The following is a 14868-nucleotide window of genomic DNA, read 5'->3' as shown; positions in this document are numbered from 1 at the left end:
TGCAAACTTCTTTTTACCCTAACGTAACTCTAACTTAACCAAAAACCACCCACACTAGTAAGTTTTTTAAGATGCAAGGTGAGATTCTTTAGTTTTAAGGTCTAAGCTACTACTTTTGCATACAAAACTTTAGAGTGCAGTCACTTGTTTAAAATGTAACGCGTATGGCGACTCGCGGTTAGTTTCGTACCTAATTTCACTTAGCGTTAGGGCCTGCTAACCGAATCCGGCACGACACAGGCCTGTGTCGTGGGATCCTCGCGGCTGGGATCAATTTCCAGCACAACTTGGATATTCGATTCCAAGTCTTCACCATCGCTACACTCAAAAACGCTCATATCTCCCCCAAGCATAATGTAAATATCCTTACGCCGCTGAATCTCCCTCCTTGTGGCAACTTCATCCCAACCCAACTCCTCCTCAATGTCTATTTCCTCTTGCAGAATACTGCTCGCATAGTCGATTGGACGATATCCGTCCGAGTCCGTAGCCTCGCGATCCGCCCCAAGCCGCAACAGAGCAGCAACCACTTCCGGATTCGTGCACTCCACAGCCACATGCAGAGCAGTCTTTTTCGAGTCACTAGGGGAGCCATTTCCGCATCTCTTGTTCAGGAATTCCTTGCCCAGATGCTGGTAATTTTCGCTTAAAAGCCGTGTCAATTCCTTCACGTGCTCCATGTCGTATAGAGGCACTCTTGTCCTTCTATACGCAACGGCATGCCAAATAGTCCAGTTGGTATGTTTGCTTACAACTACACTCGGCAGCTTGTGCTGCCAGTCCTTCTTCTTTCTTCCTTCATCATCGTATCCTAGAAGGAACTTGGTTATGGAATTAGTACTCGGGCTCGGAATGGTCAGTAAGGCCCCGAGAATGGTGATCTGCGAATAGTTGTGGTGGCCATCGTGGTCTCTAGTCATCAAATCGAAGGACTTCAAGTTAGTGTTTCCACTCTCGTTTGACTCACTGACCGTCTTCGCGAATAGAAAGTCAATGTCAGCACCACGACAGAGCAAAGAGCTTGCAAGATCGAATCTTCCAAGTCGTACGGCGAGAACGAAAGGAGATTCCAATACGTCCGTGAGTCCTTCGTAGTTGGCTGCCTGGAGATCTACGCTCTTGAACCGAGGAGCCAACAAGTTGAAGATCCGCAGAAGAGTGTCCGGTTTCACGGAGAAATCCGCGAGGGCGCAGGAATGTAGGACAGAGATTTCGGCAGATGTGTTGTTCTCCCCTATTGGATTCGTCGGATCGGCACCAGCCTCTAACAGCGCCTCCACAATTTCGAGGGAACCGTTTTCAACCGCGACGTTCAAGGGAGTCCGCGCCGGAATTCCGCATGGCATGTTGAGAAATGTTTTGGATGTCAAAAGCGATTTGGATAATGCAAGTTCAACGCAACGTAGTGAGTCTGATTCCACGGCTTGGAACAGAGCGGTTATCCTTGTGGATTTTCCATCTAAAACGTAGCTCAGAGGTCCTGGGTTGGCCTTCCGACGGATCAGAACATCAACGGTAGACCTAAGGTCCTCTGAGCCGATTGATCTGACACCGGAGTCAACGAGAGACACGATTTTGCTGTTTCTGGAAAGAGCTGTGTGTAGGAGAGGGATACTCTCGAGCTGTCCCACGTCGGAAATGTTCATGTAGTCTAGGAGAATTTCGACAATATCAGCATAATGGCGAATACATGCCAGCTGAAGAGCCGACTCTGGATTTTTTTCTACCCCAGGCTCGTGAGGATCTGCGCCGAGCCGAAGAAGTGTCTCAACTACCGCTGGGATTTTGAAATGGACGGCACGGTGAAGCGGAGTTCCACCCGGAAGCCTCGAACTCCAATATTCCGAGTACGCGGTCCCGGAAGCCTTCTGGTGAAGGTGGCACATTTTGGCCTCGTGTTCGCTTCCGCCCTCTTTGGCTGTGCTAAGCAGCATGAGCGAACCCAATTCCGAGAAACCAGTCTTGAATGCGCCAAGCCAGTGCAGAGGCGATTCCCCCGTGTTGCTAGGTCGCAAATCGGCTCCATTCTTCAACAGGATGAGAACGGTATTCGACTGCCCCGCGCGCGACGCGGAGAGCAGGGAAGTCTCCCCATTGTAGTTCGTGACATTGATGTCAAGAACTTGACCAAAGTGCTGGATCAAGAAAGTGGTTGCATCTTCGAAGCCGCAAGTGGCCGCTAGATGCAAGAGCCCATCTCCTCGCGAGTTGACAGAGAAAGCATTTACATCGAACTCTCCTTCCCGTTGCTTTTCCCGGACCCTCCTTTCAAAGTCGGCCTGACTCTCTATGCCAAATGGATTCAAGCGGTTTCCCTGAGCGTCCAAAAAGTACTCTTTGCCAACCCCTGCCATATAGCAACATAGACGATCTAGGGCAATACCAAACCACTTCAAAATCCTTTCCGCTTGATTCTCATTCGATGCGTAGAGATGGGCGAAATCCTCTTTAGCACCCCAGTATCCAAGTTCGAGATTTCTCCCGAGCCATTGACCAATCGTGACAAGATCTACAGACTCGAAGGTGGAAGAGGTGCGCAGTGCTATAATCGCCCGGTAGGATAGAGACTTTGCTACAGGATCGCCACACCTCGCAGCGGTCAACAGGTGATGACAGGCTAGTTCATCGTTCTCGTCCATCCCGATGCCAAGTAGATAGTACAAGAAAAGCCACCGGGAAGAGGCCATTCTTTGTTTCGTATTCAATTGGTTTTCTGGGGCATTCGAGACCGCCAAGTGGTGTTTGAACAGTCTCTGTTGAAGAGTCCATGGCAGCCTGGACACTGCCTGTATATCCACTTTTTCCTTTGGCTAGCGTTAAAGCAACGACTTGTACGACTATCCAAGATTCTTACCTCTAGCTCGAATAAGTACGGCTTCACATCAACCTCTCCTTCAATAGATTCCCTGCCGCATTGCGAGATGGCACTGGGTGACTCGAGGTTCAAAATGACTTTGAGGCTCCTTAGACACCTATGTAGGTTTCTTTTACTCGGATCGTGCCGGATGGAGTTGCCTAAAATCTCCTCTAATAGTTGAAATCGTTTCGACAGAGGATCGTCTGTTTGCAAGCTCTTATTAGCTTCTTCTAAGAACTTGTCATCTTTTGAGCTTTTCAGTTTCTCCACCAAGGTCTCTGTAAGTTCAGATCCTTCGGAAAATGACTCGAGGCTCCGGAAGGGATTTGGCCCTTTCGACAGAACACGCCAAAACAACAAGCCAAAAGAGTAGACGTCGGTCTGCGGTAGGTTTTCTTTGGCAATTACATCCCGCCATTCCGGACAGTTCCACGGCGGCGTACCCGCAGCGATTTTTCGGAAGGACTGCGGATTGATAACAGAGCAGCCAAAGTCGCTGAGCTTGGCTATTGGTCGTTGATCCTCAAAGAAGACGAGAACGTTTTCGCTCTTCAGGTCGCCATGGACTATCCCACATTTATGTAGCACGTCCAATGCACTGGCGACATCAAAAGACATGGCAATTTTCGAACTAACGGTGGGGTCATGATTACGGATGTAAGCGTCGAGGGTTCCAAATGTGGCATACGGCATTACCAGCATGGGTTGTATGTGTTCCGCGGTTTCTGCTTCCCATCCAATTGCCAACAAGTCGACAACATTTCGACAAGCGGCGATTGGAGGATGCAAAAGTGCTTGAATCTCCAGTAGAATATCATTCCAGTTGAGGTTGTGGGTAGCACCATTCGGCTTGTGCAAGGGATGTTTGATAACAACAGCCAGTGGAAGCTGCCGTTGATCCCCATCTATAAATGCCTTTTCGACTCGAAAAGAGCCACCTTGACCGATACGCTCTCTTTCCGCGCTTTCTAATTGTTGTAGGTCGATTTTGGGTTGATAGTCCAGCGACATGACGGCGCTAACGAATTCGATCGAGGTGTAGCCTGCGGTGGGTTGATTCGGCGGTAGTATGATCGGCATGGCATCAGGTCCGGCCCTGCGACGTCGTAGTCGATACATTTTCTATGCAAGTGTCAGTGTGATCTAGAATGGGAGGAACTGTCAACTTTGTGAAAATTTTACTTCTCTTTTGTACGCTTTCCCTGCGAGTTAACGATCAGGCTGAGGGCTGGTGCACCTGAGAGGTATGCGCTAATAGCTTGGCGGGAGCTGTCCACAGCCTTGTCGACAACGCCTTTCTTGGTGTCTAGAATACCGTCTCATCCGCCCAACGCATGTCCTTCCTTTATCGATATAAAGCTTTCCATTGCCACGATGTCTACCACAGATCTAAAAAGAAAGTATGAGATGTGTGCCAGACGGTACTTAAGGATAATCCAATCCAACTCGGGCAGCACTGGCAACGTGGAACGTGTAGCGTTGGACGGCATTCGTTTCGTACTCATATGCCGCACTCTGGGAATATCAAACGCTCGACTTGATCCAGTTTTAGCCCGCTACCAGCAGTACCTTCTTCAGGACCTTGAAAGATTACATTATTCACTTGAAAGCGTCGAGGGTTCCGCTATAGCCCTAAAGGAAGAGTTTGTCTAACCTCATGAGGCGGCTTCTGCCAAATAATAACAGCGATAGGACAGCCACGCAAAATCACAGGCGCTCACCTCTTGGGTCACAGACATGATGGTGGAGAGCGAAGAATTGCGCGTAAGATCGCATCTCGGACAAATTCATGACGAAACGGACGACCATGCCACTATTTCGGAACCATTTCAGGACCGAATCTCCAAACTGACAAACACGTCTTCTAGCGTGCTGGAATCTCTCCACAGACTGCTCTCCGAGTCTCAGAAGAGGGAGTTCTCAAGGGAAATACATAACTGGCAAACTAAAGTGCTTGTAGGTGACAATGTTGTTGCCTTAAACGCTCTACGGGCCGCTGTGGACAGTTTAGATAGCCCGTCAGGCTTGCTGGCTTCGGAGGTTAATCAAAGGCTGCATGTGATTGCAGAAGCCCGTCCAGAAAACAAAATTAACGCTTCGCTCATTCAAAGACTGCAGCTTCGAACAGAAGACCTGCACCTTGCGATTTCTCAGGAAGAGCAGGAGCGATACTTGGAAACCGTCGCCAGCCTAGAGGGTAGCCATGCCGTCAGTAGATTTCACGGAAAAATTGTCTTCGTCGAAAAGCGGAGAAATCTGGATTCGGCCTGCGAAGGGGAAAAAGCCATCGAGATCTTCTTGAGAGTTGAAAGTCTGGCAGAACGGCTAGCAAAGACACCGAAGCCTGAGGCGCTTTGCACCTTGAATCTTTTGAACACCTTTAGTGACAGGACGGATCAGAACTACGGCTTCATCTATGCCTGGCCTTGGGACATCGAATCTTGGGATGAAAGGCTCAAGCCTAAAACCCTACATCAGCTGCTCGTCGAGAGTGGGCGCGACTTACGCGACGTTGGGCCGTCACTCACTCATCGGTTCGAGATAGCCCGTCGCCTTGCCAATTGTGTGAGGATTTTTCATCGCATAGGATGGCTTCACAAGTCTATTAGTAGTCACAACGTGCTCTTTTTCCCTAGGAACCTAGGTGATGATCCTTTTGAGATGGAGGATGGTATGTTCCTAGTCGGATTCGAATACAGTCGACAGGACGGACGCAACTTTGTAACCGAGCCTGTGACGAAAGAAGGAACCTACGATATCTACCGCCATCCAGATGTGACTGCCTTTGAGCGACGGTCGACAGTAGATGATTCAGAACCGAAAATTTTCGAAAAGAGACACGATTTGTACGCGCTTGGGCTATTGTTGATGGAGATTGGGCTCTGGGACACCATGGAAAGCCTACAGCAGGTTCAGCAGAACGAAGGCCAGGCGGCTGTGCACATTCCTACGCCCCAAGAGTTCTTCAAGCAGCTCAACGAGGGCGGTAAAGGGTCAGCAGAATCCTTGCTCAGATTTCACACTGGTGATAGGTACACTGATGCTACTATGACTTGTCTGAGAGGAGAAGTGAGAGATGGGAATCATGGGGTCGAGTATTTCGAAGACTTTTACACTAAAATTCTTGAATGTTTAGGCTATAGCTTGACTTAAGCTAACGTAATTCACGTAGATTAGAGTACTAGAGGATCATTTCAAGGAGAACATAGGTTTGTAAATTGGTAGGGAGAGCTGCTGTGCCTTCTGAGCTTTAATTGTCCGCATGTGCCAATGTCAGTGCGAGAGCCTTCATGACTGGATGGTCCTTTCCCAAGAACTCTTCGAGATTCTCGCGGGCCTCCTCAGCTGCTATTCTAGGGTCAATCGAAGGCTGCGGTGGAGGCTTATATTCCCTCTTGCTTTCTTTCCCCAATTCGCCGGTTGTGTCTGAAAGGGTATGGACGGTGGCATACTTGACGTATTCGTAAAGCTGCAAATGAACCAGTGCGGCGGAGCCCCTCCGCTTTGGGTCCGAGGCAAGCATGGTCTTCACAAGATCCAATGTGCTTTTGACTAACCACCTAAAGCGATATTTGTCCGTTATCGGGCTGTCTCGGAGCATGTCGATCCAAATCTCGACCTCTGGTTTCAAGTTTCCGGCGCTGTGAAAGAAAGCGTCTGATCGCATCGCGGTATTCGTCGTTCGATTCTGTCGAAACTGCGCCACTCCCATTGGACTCATCAGCTCTAATGTGATGACCTCGATCAGGATGCAGCCCCAGGACCAGATGTCGAGAGCGCGGCCTACGCTTCTTCCGCTTCTGGAAGAATTCCCTAGCGTCTCGGGTGCTCCATACGTCAATGCACCGTGTTTGTGGATCGTACCTGATTGAGAAACGGGGTCTTTCAATCTGGCTAGGCCAAAATCGGCCAAGAGGAAGACTCCGTCTTTGATCAAGACGTTTTGTGGTTTCAAATCGTGGTGATAGCCAATCATTTCGAGGTCTAAGATGTCATGTTTCTTGTAAGTGAAGTTGTGGAGAGAATCGAGCGCAGACGTGATGCCGAGCAGTTGCTTCCAAAGTGCTTCGTGGGTGATTGCAGGAATTGTTGCGGTGCCGCTTAGAAGCGATTCGAGGCTCGCGTCTGCCAAAGGAAAAATCAGGTTGAATTTGGCTGCATGAATATACGATGTTAAAAGCGGTACGATGTGCGGATGATGCAGCAGGTTGAGCAGCTCGAGCACTTGCTTTTCCCGGCTAAACGCAGCCATAGTCATCTTGGATCGCTGCACCTTGAGCTCTTTCCGTGCAAAGAGTGTCTACGCTTCTGTCAACAGCCATGGTTAAGATCGAGTTGATGTATTGACCTTTACATCCGCATCTGGCGGCGTATCTTGAAGCTTTTGAAAGTTCGGGATGATGCCAATCTTGTGCACATATCCAAAGCTGCCCTCCGCATCCGCGATAGGCTCGTCGAGTTCAAATGGAAGAATCACGTCGGAGGGCCAGTCACAAAAAGTATCGCGCTCGATTGCGGGAGCGAGAAAGTGCCATTGTTCCTGAAGAAATGGTTTGGCAAAACTTTGGGGCAAGTTTGGGGCGCTGAGAGGCAAGCGGTCGTCCCATATCTGGCGGTGTAGAAAATGGTCTAAGAGATAGCCCACTCTGCTGATGTAAACAAGAATAGCAAGTATCTTCTTTGCTCTCTTGCTAGTGAGAAGCGTGTAATGCTCTAAAAGATGCAGTTCGAGTCGCACCTCATCGCTCAGCAGAGCGCGGATGCGATCTAACGTCAGGATACAGTCGACCTGTTCGTCGGTAATGATACAGCGATGGGAAGTGGTGGGTATCTGCGCTTGGAAGAAAAGGACGCGTAGCTGTTGGGACATGTTGACGTCGGGGATAGAACTAGATCGATATGGATGCTATGAGCAATTACTTCCCCATAGAACCTTGGATGGCTCCCAAGACTCCATTCACGTGATTGGACTTGCAGCTGGGCGAGCCGTCTGCCACGCCTGACCTGTGTTGCCTGATAGGAATGCAGCGCTCAGCGAGCCGCCCAAACACAACTCAAGATGGTGTCCCAAGTCCTTGAAATGAAGTACATTTCCTATACAAAGCTCGTTGCAAAGCTGGCGGAGGTATTTCCAGGAGACGCGACTGTCAAGGTGGAGGCAAGTGCCAAACTCCCTGGCGTGATTCTAATGTTGACTGTTTGCCGCCAGGTTGCGCCCAACGACAAGTACAAGATCAGAGTCCCTCGAAGGCTTACTCCGGTATGACCGAGAATTCGTTCTGCTACAAGAGCTGAGGCCCTCACAATTGAGAATAGACAGAGATTGCGGAGATCCAGGACGATGATCAATAGCATCCGGCTGAGTATGGGGGTGGTGGGGCGGATGCGCGAAGTCCTTCGTGGCGGAGTTCCTCGGCTGCGCCTGACGGGCAACCTTGATAAATAGGCAGTATAGGGTTGATTTGCGCACAACTAAAAGCCTGCATTGCAATATTTCAAAAGAATTCCTGCATTTTGCACCTCTTGCAATCCATGGTGCCACACATCTCCACACATCTGCAGCCAAACACTATGATTCAGGAGAGCGTGCAAGACGAGATGACTCACCGGACAGGCATTCTCGCCACCCTCTTCGACATGCAACGCCTGAAGCTGCGCCAAAAAGCATCAGAGTTATTCTCCCAGAAGAGCGACTTGCGATGTTTCGACAAACCACTTGGGAGCACGGGTACTTGACCCTGGTTTCAGCACAACTCCATTTCTCACGCCCTATTCTAGTTGCCAACCAGTATACCGTCACTACGTCTTGCGAGTGGGACGACTTCGTCCAGGTACGGGCAAAAGTTACCTAAACCTTCCCCTACTGATGCAAGCCCAGGGAGCGACCCAAGATCTTACCGAACACTTTTGGTGCGTATTGTCCTGTAGGAATGATCATTCATCGACTAGGCGCGTCTAATTTGGATATGTGCTTTAGCTTTATTAAGAAACGCCATTCTTGGAGTCGTCTTCTCATTAGCGAGGAACTTCTTTTCAACTTGATGTCTTACTACTCTATCTTTCCCTCCTTTCTTCAAACTATCTCGTTATTTGGAGTTCAAGTTTCAGAAGGAGATCGACCAGTGGGTTTCTTCTTTCAGCTTCTGACTCGACTCCGCGCCCACGATGGAGGTTTACAGAATCTCGCCGTCAACGGCTATGGTAAGCCATCAGTTTTGCGCCCTTGTGACGAGACTGAGCAATTCCTATCTTAGAACTCCATTATGTACTACGGTACGTAGAAAAACATGGACGCGATTTAAGCAACCCGTGGTCGATGAGAAAAATGGCCATTTGCCACAAGTTCGCTAGAGAGGGGAACATCTCCAGCTGGATCATCGTTCATGGGAGTAAAACACTTCAGGATAGGTTAACCGCACCGCGAGCTGAACCGATTTCGAGCCTTCATGGCTGGGATGCTCTAGAAGCATCTGCAGCTTCGAATCACCTTCTAATCTTGCTTGATGCGCTGCGAAATTGGGATGACTACATTGAATATCTCTCGGCGGAATTTAAAGACACGGTAAGTCTAGCGTATTGCCCTAATCTAAATAAGAAGGCTAATACATTTGCTCCGTACGTAGAACGATAGGGCTCTAGTATCCAAGATTGTGAAAGCTATGGACGACCAGGACCTCGAGGTTACTGTAAAAGACATGCAATGGCTCCAGGGATTCATCCAACATTTGACTCTAGTCTACGCCAGCCTCTCACAAAACCTCAACACCATTAACGAACTTTGTAAATTCACCAAGGCTCAGCCACGCCGCACTCGCGGGCTTCGTCGCCAGAACTGCTTTTTGGGTAAGGAACCAGAGTTCCTAGCATGCGTTCATTTCTGGAGATCGCATTTGAAGTCGACCTTGCAGACATTGCAGACGTTGAAAGCACAAGCCCATGCGTGCTCCCAGTTGATCTACAATATCCTCAAGATCAAAGATAACGAAATTATACAACTTCACGGACAAATGTTAAATAAAATGACCGAAACATCTCGGGACGATGACCGGGTGATAGTGGCGTTAACGGAAAAGTCACAGAAGACGGCGAGGTCTATGCAAACGCTGACATTCCTAACGTTGCTGTACCTGCCCCCTTCGTTTCTAGCGGTAAGAGCCCCGGACCCGATTCTTTCCGAGGTTGTGCACCTAACTGACGTGGGCACCTGCCCGCTTAGACTCTTTTTGGCATGAATTTCTTCGTTGTTAGCAATAATGGGGGGGCGCGGCGGATCGAAATTGTTCCAGACGCATGGATGTATCTAGTTCTTGCTATTCCACTTACTGTTCTAACTGTCGGCATTTGGGCAACTTGGGATCGAAAGCGCGCCAAGAATCCATCTCTTACTCCTTGATTTGGTTCACAAACTTAATTCTTGTGCTGATAAAACCATAATATAAGAAAACGCCCATATTACGAGATGTATCTGTTATCTGCTACTCAAATTCGGGCTTCGAGGACTATTAAGTCACCATGATGAACACAATAAACTACGAACAAGTTCCAGTCGGTTTTATATCGCTCTCAATTCCTACATCCGCGAACCTAATTGAACATTACCCCGAAACCCTCCCCCCTTATCTCCCACTTCTACTGTCTAAGATAAAGCACCTCGCCGCTCTCTATACTCTGGATCCGTCGACCGTAGCCCGAGCCGTTATTAAGGACGTATTCCGATTGCATGCTAGGAGCAAAGTTTTATAGGGGTTGGGCCCGTGCGGTGCGCGAGACCAATACGAGGTCAGCTCGTGCCAGGTGCGAGACTGGAGCGAGGTCAGGTGTCATTCTAGTTCATGTATGATGAGATATATAGGAGGTTTCTAGGAAGACTTCTCGGGGAACCCCCCAATCTGTGATATTAGGAATCCATATGTGGAAGCCTGCGAACTGTCTCTGTGACGCGGGTTAGGCTTCTTTAAGTGCAGACAAGGCGATATTTTTATAAAGCGGTCATAATAGAGGAAGCGTAATAATATGTTAATAGGATAAATGTAAATCCATTTTAAGCTCGTTTAGTCGTTCTAAATTTTAAGATCCGGGAAGCATAAAACGAGACAGCATAAGAAGTAATGAAGGACTATCGTAGTAAGCTAGAAATGCTAATGGGGTTACAATGGTTAGACTTGGCACTTTAGGTGCAAGTGGCTCTAAAAGTAGCGACAGAAAACCTCTAAAAAAGGAGTCAAAAGTCCTCAGACATAGAGTTACTATAGTAAAGCTATCTATCTTAAACCACGGCCTAACGCTATCTCTCGCCAAGAATTCCGTCGATTTTTGCATACGCTAAATATGATGGAATTCTGTGTCTCGAAAACACACCACCTATTCCTAGCGAAATAAGAGTTAGCATGGTACGTTATCTTCTATTTTATCTTGCGGCATAATGCAAGTCCGAAAGCTAATCCACCCGTTGTAACGATTCTACGAATCGTTCCATCTCGGGTCGCTCGGATCCTATCCGAAGGGTCCCCGTATCGGCCCCGACCATGACTCGACCCAGTCCCCCGCAGTTACCCCTATTCCCGCATGTATTTAGTCGCACCTCGCCCCCGTAGCTAGCTCGGTAGTTTTCTGATATCCTACGTACAAGGCCTATAGGTGTCATTGGTATTCCCAGGTCTCTGAGTCCCCACGCACTCCCATATGCCTCTGAGTGGATTCATACCGCATTCGGACCCATTGTCTTGCCTGCGCCATTACACCCGTCGCACGCGAAATTCTCCAATATTCCCGGCAACGCCAAGTAACAACTTTCCCCTTACAAATCTTATAGAAATGCAGGTCACTGCACATACTGCTCCATATAATCCGCCTAATAGGAGAAGGACGTTGTATAATAAGTAAGGCTTTTTAATAGGCTTTATCTACCCTATCTAACTGTTTTTTTAGAGTAGTTACTGCTAATTATACGCTAAAATACTTATCTTTATTATTAATGTAAATAAATAGCTAAAAAATACTTCTACTACTTATTAGTTAACTTATAATAAATAAGAAAGTAATAACGTACCTAACAGGTTGGCTAGCCACACAGGTTAGCTAGCCACTTTTGCTAAGCCCTTACTAAAACTACTCTATTCTCTCGCAAAACAGCCTACTTTAGCCCTATATAAAGTAATATAATATAAGATATTATTTAGAGTCTACTTTTACTACTTACTTACACATATATAAGTTATGCCTAGTCTAATTACACTATCTATAGCGCCTTTAGAATAGCTTACCTACTTTAGCTTACACCTGCTTCTTTGCCTTCTTTCTATTACTGTGCACTCTAAACTCCTTTAAAGCTGTTAAGCATAGGCCTTTTTAAATTATTAATGTCTTTTCTACTTTAATTTACTTTCTTTTATGTAATTTATGTTATGTAGTAGCTTTATTAGCTACTTAAAGCTTAGTAATTTTTTATTATACTAACACTAGCTTATATATAATTATTACTGCTTTTTTTAAGACTTTTTTAAACACTTTAACTATAAAAGTTAGTAAACTATTTATATACTTTTAAATCTTTATTTTTATAAGCATTAATTATAACCTAAGTTCTAGAGTATTACTTAGGGTTTACAACTACTAGGGCTTGTTATATATAAGTAGTAGTAGTAATAAAGTGTGTAACTTTATATTAAGGCCTATTATAACTTGTTATAGGTTAAAAGAAACTAATGTAGCGCCTTAGAACCCTTTTTAGATATTACTAAAAGTAATTATAGCATTATAAGCTACTTTAAAGCATAGTAAGAACTTTATTTTTATAATATAAGTAATTTAGTTATGTATAAAGTTTTTAGCTTAGCGCCTATATACTTTCTTTAAAAAAGTAAAACAACCTATATTAAGTAGCTATAAAAGGTGTAATAAGTAAAAAAGTATATAAATAGTAATAATCTTATTATTTTTATAATATTACTAGAAATAAAGTAAGTTATAGCTTTTATAGCTATTAATAACTAGTAAATAGTAGCTGCTAACAGTATACTTTTTTATATGCGTGTTAAAGTGCTTTAACTAGTCTAAACTAAGCTAATTAGTAGTCTAGCTGCACTTAGAAATTATAATAACTTAATTTTAAAGTAGATTTTTTTTTATACTAGTTTAAAAAGTAGTTGCTACCCTAAAAAATAATAAAAAGTAGAATAGCCTACTTTTTAGCATTAATGCTCTAGATAGCTATTGTCTACTTCTAGTTACCTAGCTAGACTACTTTTAGCTATTCTTATCTTTTTAAACCTATAACAACTACTCTAGTAGATATTTAGCTTATTATAAACTTTATTTTATTAAAGTTATATATGTTATTATTTTAAATACTATACTTAGCTTTAATATTCTTTATAAAGTTAAACTAGCTTTAAATTACTATAAAATTTTTATAAAAAGCTTTTTTATAGTTATACTTACACTTAAACTTTACTTTAAGCTTTAGGTAACACTTAATAAATATATTAAGCTAGTTTATACTAACATAGCCTATATTATACTTAGTGTGTAAAGAATTAGCTATATTAGCTACAGCTACTAGCTAGAGGGGAAATCCTTACATATCTAGCTTAAGTATGTGCTAAATAATTATCTACTTTTTATTATTATCTAGCTTTTATAAGTTAGCTATATAATTAGCTTAAAAAAGTTATTTAGCGTGTTAGTTACTTATTATCTTTTAAAAGACTTTATAAATAGCTATAGCATGTTACTTAAAAAGTGTTATGTTTTATTTAAAAGCCTAAAGTGTAAGCTGCATCTAACATTTCTTTAACATGTTTAAGTAGTGTTGTTAGAAATGCATTAGTGTAAAAGAAGTAGTGTAGTAGAGTCTTAGCAAAAGTAGGCAACTTAGGTGTGTAAGCAACTTGCCTATGAAGTACGTTAAGTCTTTTTATTACAGCACAATCTAGCTTAATTAGCCTTATTCTAGCTCTTAATAGTTTACAGTAAAAATAAAATTATGTAAAATACTACAACAGTTTATAAATGATCTGTAAAAGCAAAGCTTGCTTAGAGCAATAGTTAGCGCATTAAGGTAGGTTATTTAGGTTAAAGAATAGTTGCAGCATAATGCTTAGCAAAGTAGTATTAGACAGGTAATAGACGCATAACAACAACATTTAACTATAGCATGTAACTAATTATAGCCTGTAACTAAGCGTAGCTAATACTAATCTCTAACACACTAATGTAGCTAATTGTTTGCAGTAGTGACACTTAGATGCGTTGTCACTATTGTCACACAATAGTTAGATGTGTTGTCACATGATGGTTAGATGCGTCAGCACTATAGTTGTATGCATCTTACTATAGCCTGTTGCTAAGACTCACCTACTTATTTTGTATATATATAGACTTCTACAAAGGATTCCTCTAGCAATATATTTAATCTAGTTCCTTATGCTTCTAGTGTCTTACATAGCTTCACACTAATACTAATCCCTAACACACTAATATAGCTAAAAAAAAAAAAACTTAAATAATAGCTAGCTAATTCTTAGCTTTAATTAAGTTAGTAAAATTTCTTTTTTAAAAACTTAAAGTTTATATAAATTTAAGATTAGTTATTTAGAAATTAGTTAATTATTAGCTATAATAAAAAAAACAGGTTCTAGCTTTAGCTCTTAACACATTTCTACTTTTATAATAGTCTTCCTCTTCTTTACACCTTACAGTCTCTAGCGTTGCGCCTGTTCCTTTTACTGCCTAATACTGCCACGCTATGCTTAATACTGCTACTTAATATCTTTAATTTAATTATTTTAGCATTAAAGCCTTAGTTGTAGAGATGTAGCTTGTGTAGTTTGTTGCCTCTGCAGGAATTTCTTAGAGTCCTAGAGAGCTCTAGCGCTGCCTCTGCCTCTGCCTCTACCTCTCTATCGCCGCAAAGATTAATGTAGTACATGTAATACCTTAACAAGCTGTTTTGCTTGCACAACTGCTAGTTTTGCTTCTTTAACTGCTGTTTAAATATAATAGGCTAATGT

The 14868-nt window shown here is 44.2% G+C and overlaps 4 protein-coding genes across 4 annotated transcripts; 2 read left to right on the top strand and 2 right to left on the bottom strand.

Annotated features, from left to right (window-relative positions):
- Nucleotides 1-109: 109 nt before the first annotated feature.
- Nucleotides 110-4062, bottom strand: BDR25DRAFT_343230 (uncharacterized protein). The gene is made up of 2 exons (XM_033693811.1): nucleotides 2855-4062; nucleotides 110-2804 (listed from the first exon to the last, which is right to left on the bottom strand). Exons 1-2 carry the CDS (start codon nucleotides 3974-3976, stop codon nucleotides 207-209), a joined length of 3720 nt encoding a protein of 1239 aa, XP_033546780.1. The 5' UTR covers nucleotides 3977-4062; the 3' UTR covers nucleotides 110-206.
- On the top strand, nucleotides 4003-6056 carry BDR25DRAFT_262499 (uncharacterized protein). The gene is made up of 2 exons (XM_033686766.1): nucleotides 4003-4500; nucleotides 4555-6056. Exons 1-2 carry the CDS (start codon nucleotides 4232-4234, stop codon nucleotides 6008-6010), a joined length of 1725 nt encoding a protein of 574 aa, XP_033546779.1. The 5' UTR covers nucleotides 4003-4231; the 3' UTR covers nucleotides 6011-6056.
- Nucleotides 6057-6059: 3 nt separating this feature from the next.
- BDR25DRAFT_35610 (kinase-like protein) lies at nucleotides 6060-7187 on the bottom strand. Its single transcript, XM_033695577.1, has one exon. The coding sequence runs from the start codon at nucleotides 7113-7115 to the stop codon at nucleotides 6108-6110; it is 1008 nt and encodes a 335-aa protein (XP_033546778.1). The 5' UTR covers nucleotides 7116-7187; the 3' UTR covers nucleotides 6060-6107.
- Nucleotides 7188-8384: 1197 nt separating this feature from the next.
- BDR25DRAFT_35692 (uncharacterized protein) lies at nucleotides 8385-9671 on the top strand. Its single transcript, XM_033695727.1, has 4 exons — nucleotides 8385-8688; nucleotides 8736-8767; nucleotides 8835-9058; nucleotides 9112-9671. Exons 1-4 carry the CDS (start codon nucleotides 8557-8559, stop codon nucleotides 9486-9488), a joined length of 765 nt encoding a protein of 254 aa, XP_033546777.1. The 5' UTR covers nucleotides 8385-8556; the 3' UTR covers nucleotides 9489-9671.
- The last annotated feature ends 5197 nt before the right edge of the window (nucleotides 9672-14868 follow it).

Source organism: Lindgomyces ingoldianus, assembly GCF_010093535.1.
Source record: "Lindgomyces ingoldianus strain ATCC 200398 unplaced genomic scaffold BDR25scaffold_18, whole genome shotgun sequence".
NCBI classification, from domain to species: Eukaryota; Fungi; Ascomycota; class Dothideomycetes; order Pleosporales; family Lindgomycetaceae; genus Lindgomyces; species Lindgomyces ingoldianus.
This window is presented reverse-complemented; position numbering and strand designations above follow the sequence as displayed.

Coding starts and splice junctions, on each gene's coding strand:
- BDR25DRAFT_262499 (XM_033686766.1), top strand. CDS start 4,232: ATGTCTACCACAGATCTAAAAAGAAAGTATGAGATGTGTGCCAGACGG. Junction 4,501..4,554: donor GCTATAGCCCTAAAGGAAGA/GTTTGTCTAACC, acceptor GCGATAGGACAG/CCACGCAAAATCACAGGCGC.
- BDR25DRAFT_35610 (XM_033695577.1), bottom strand. CDS start 7,115: ATGACTATGGCTGCGTTTAGCCGGGAAAAGCAAGTGCTCGAGCTGCTC.
- BDR25DRAFT_343230 (XM_033693811.1), bottom strand. CDS start 3,976: ATGTATCGACTACGACGTCGCAGGGCCGGACCTGATGCCATGCCGATC. Junction 2,805..2,854: donor CGTACTTATTCGAGCTAGAG/GTAAGAATCTTG, acceptor CGCTAGCCAAAG/GAAAAAGTGGATATACAGGC.
- BDR25DRAFT_35692 (XM_033695727.1), top strand. CDS start 8,557: ATGTTTCGACAAACCACTTGGGAGCACGGGTACTTGACCCTGGTTTCA. Junction 8,689..8,735: donor AGTGGGACGACTTCGTCCAG/GTACGGGCAAAA, acceptor ATGCAAGCCCAG/GGAGCGACCCAAGATCTTAC. Junction 8,768..8,834: donor GATCTTACCGAACACTTTTG/GTGCGTATTGTC, acceptor TATGTGCTTTAG/CTTTATTAAGAAACGCCATT.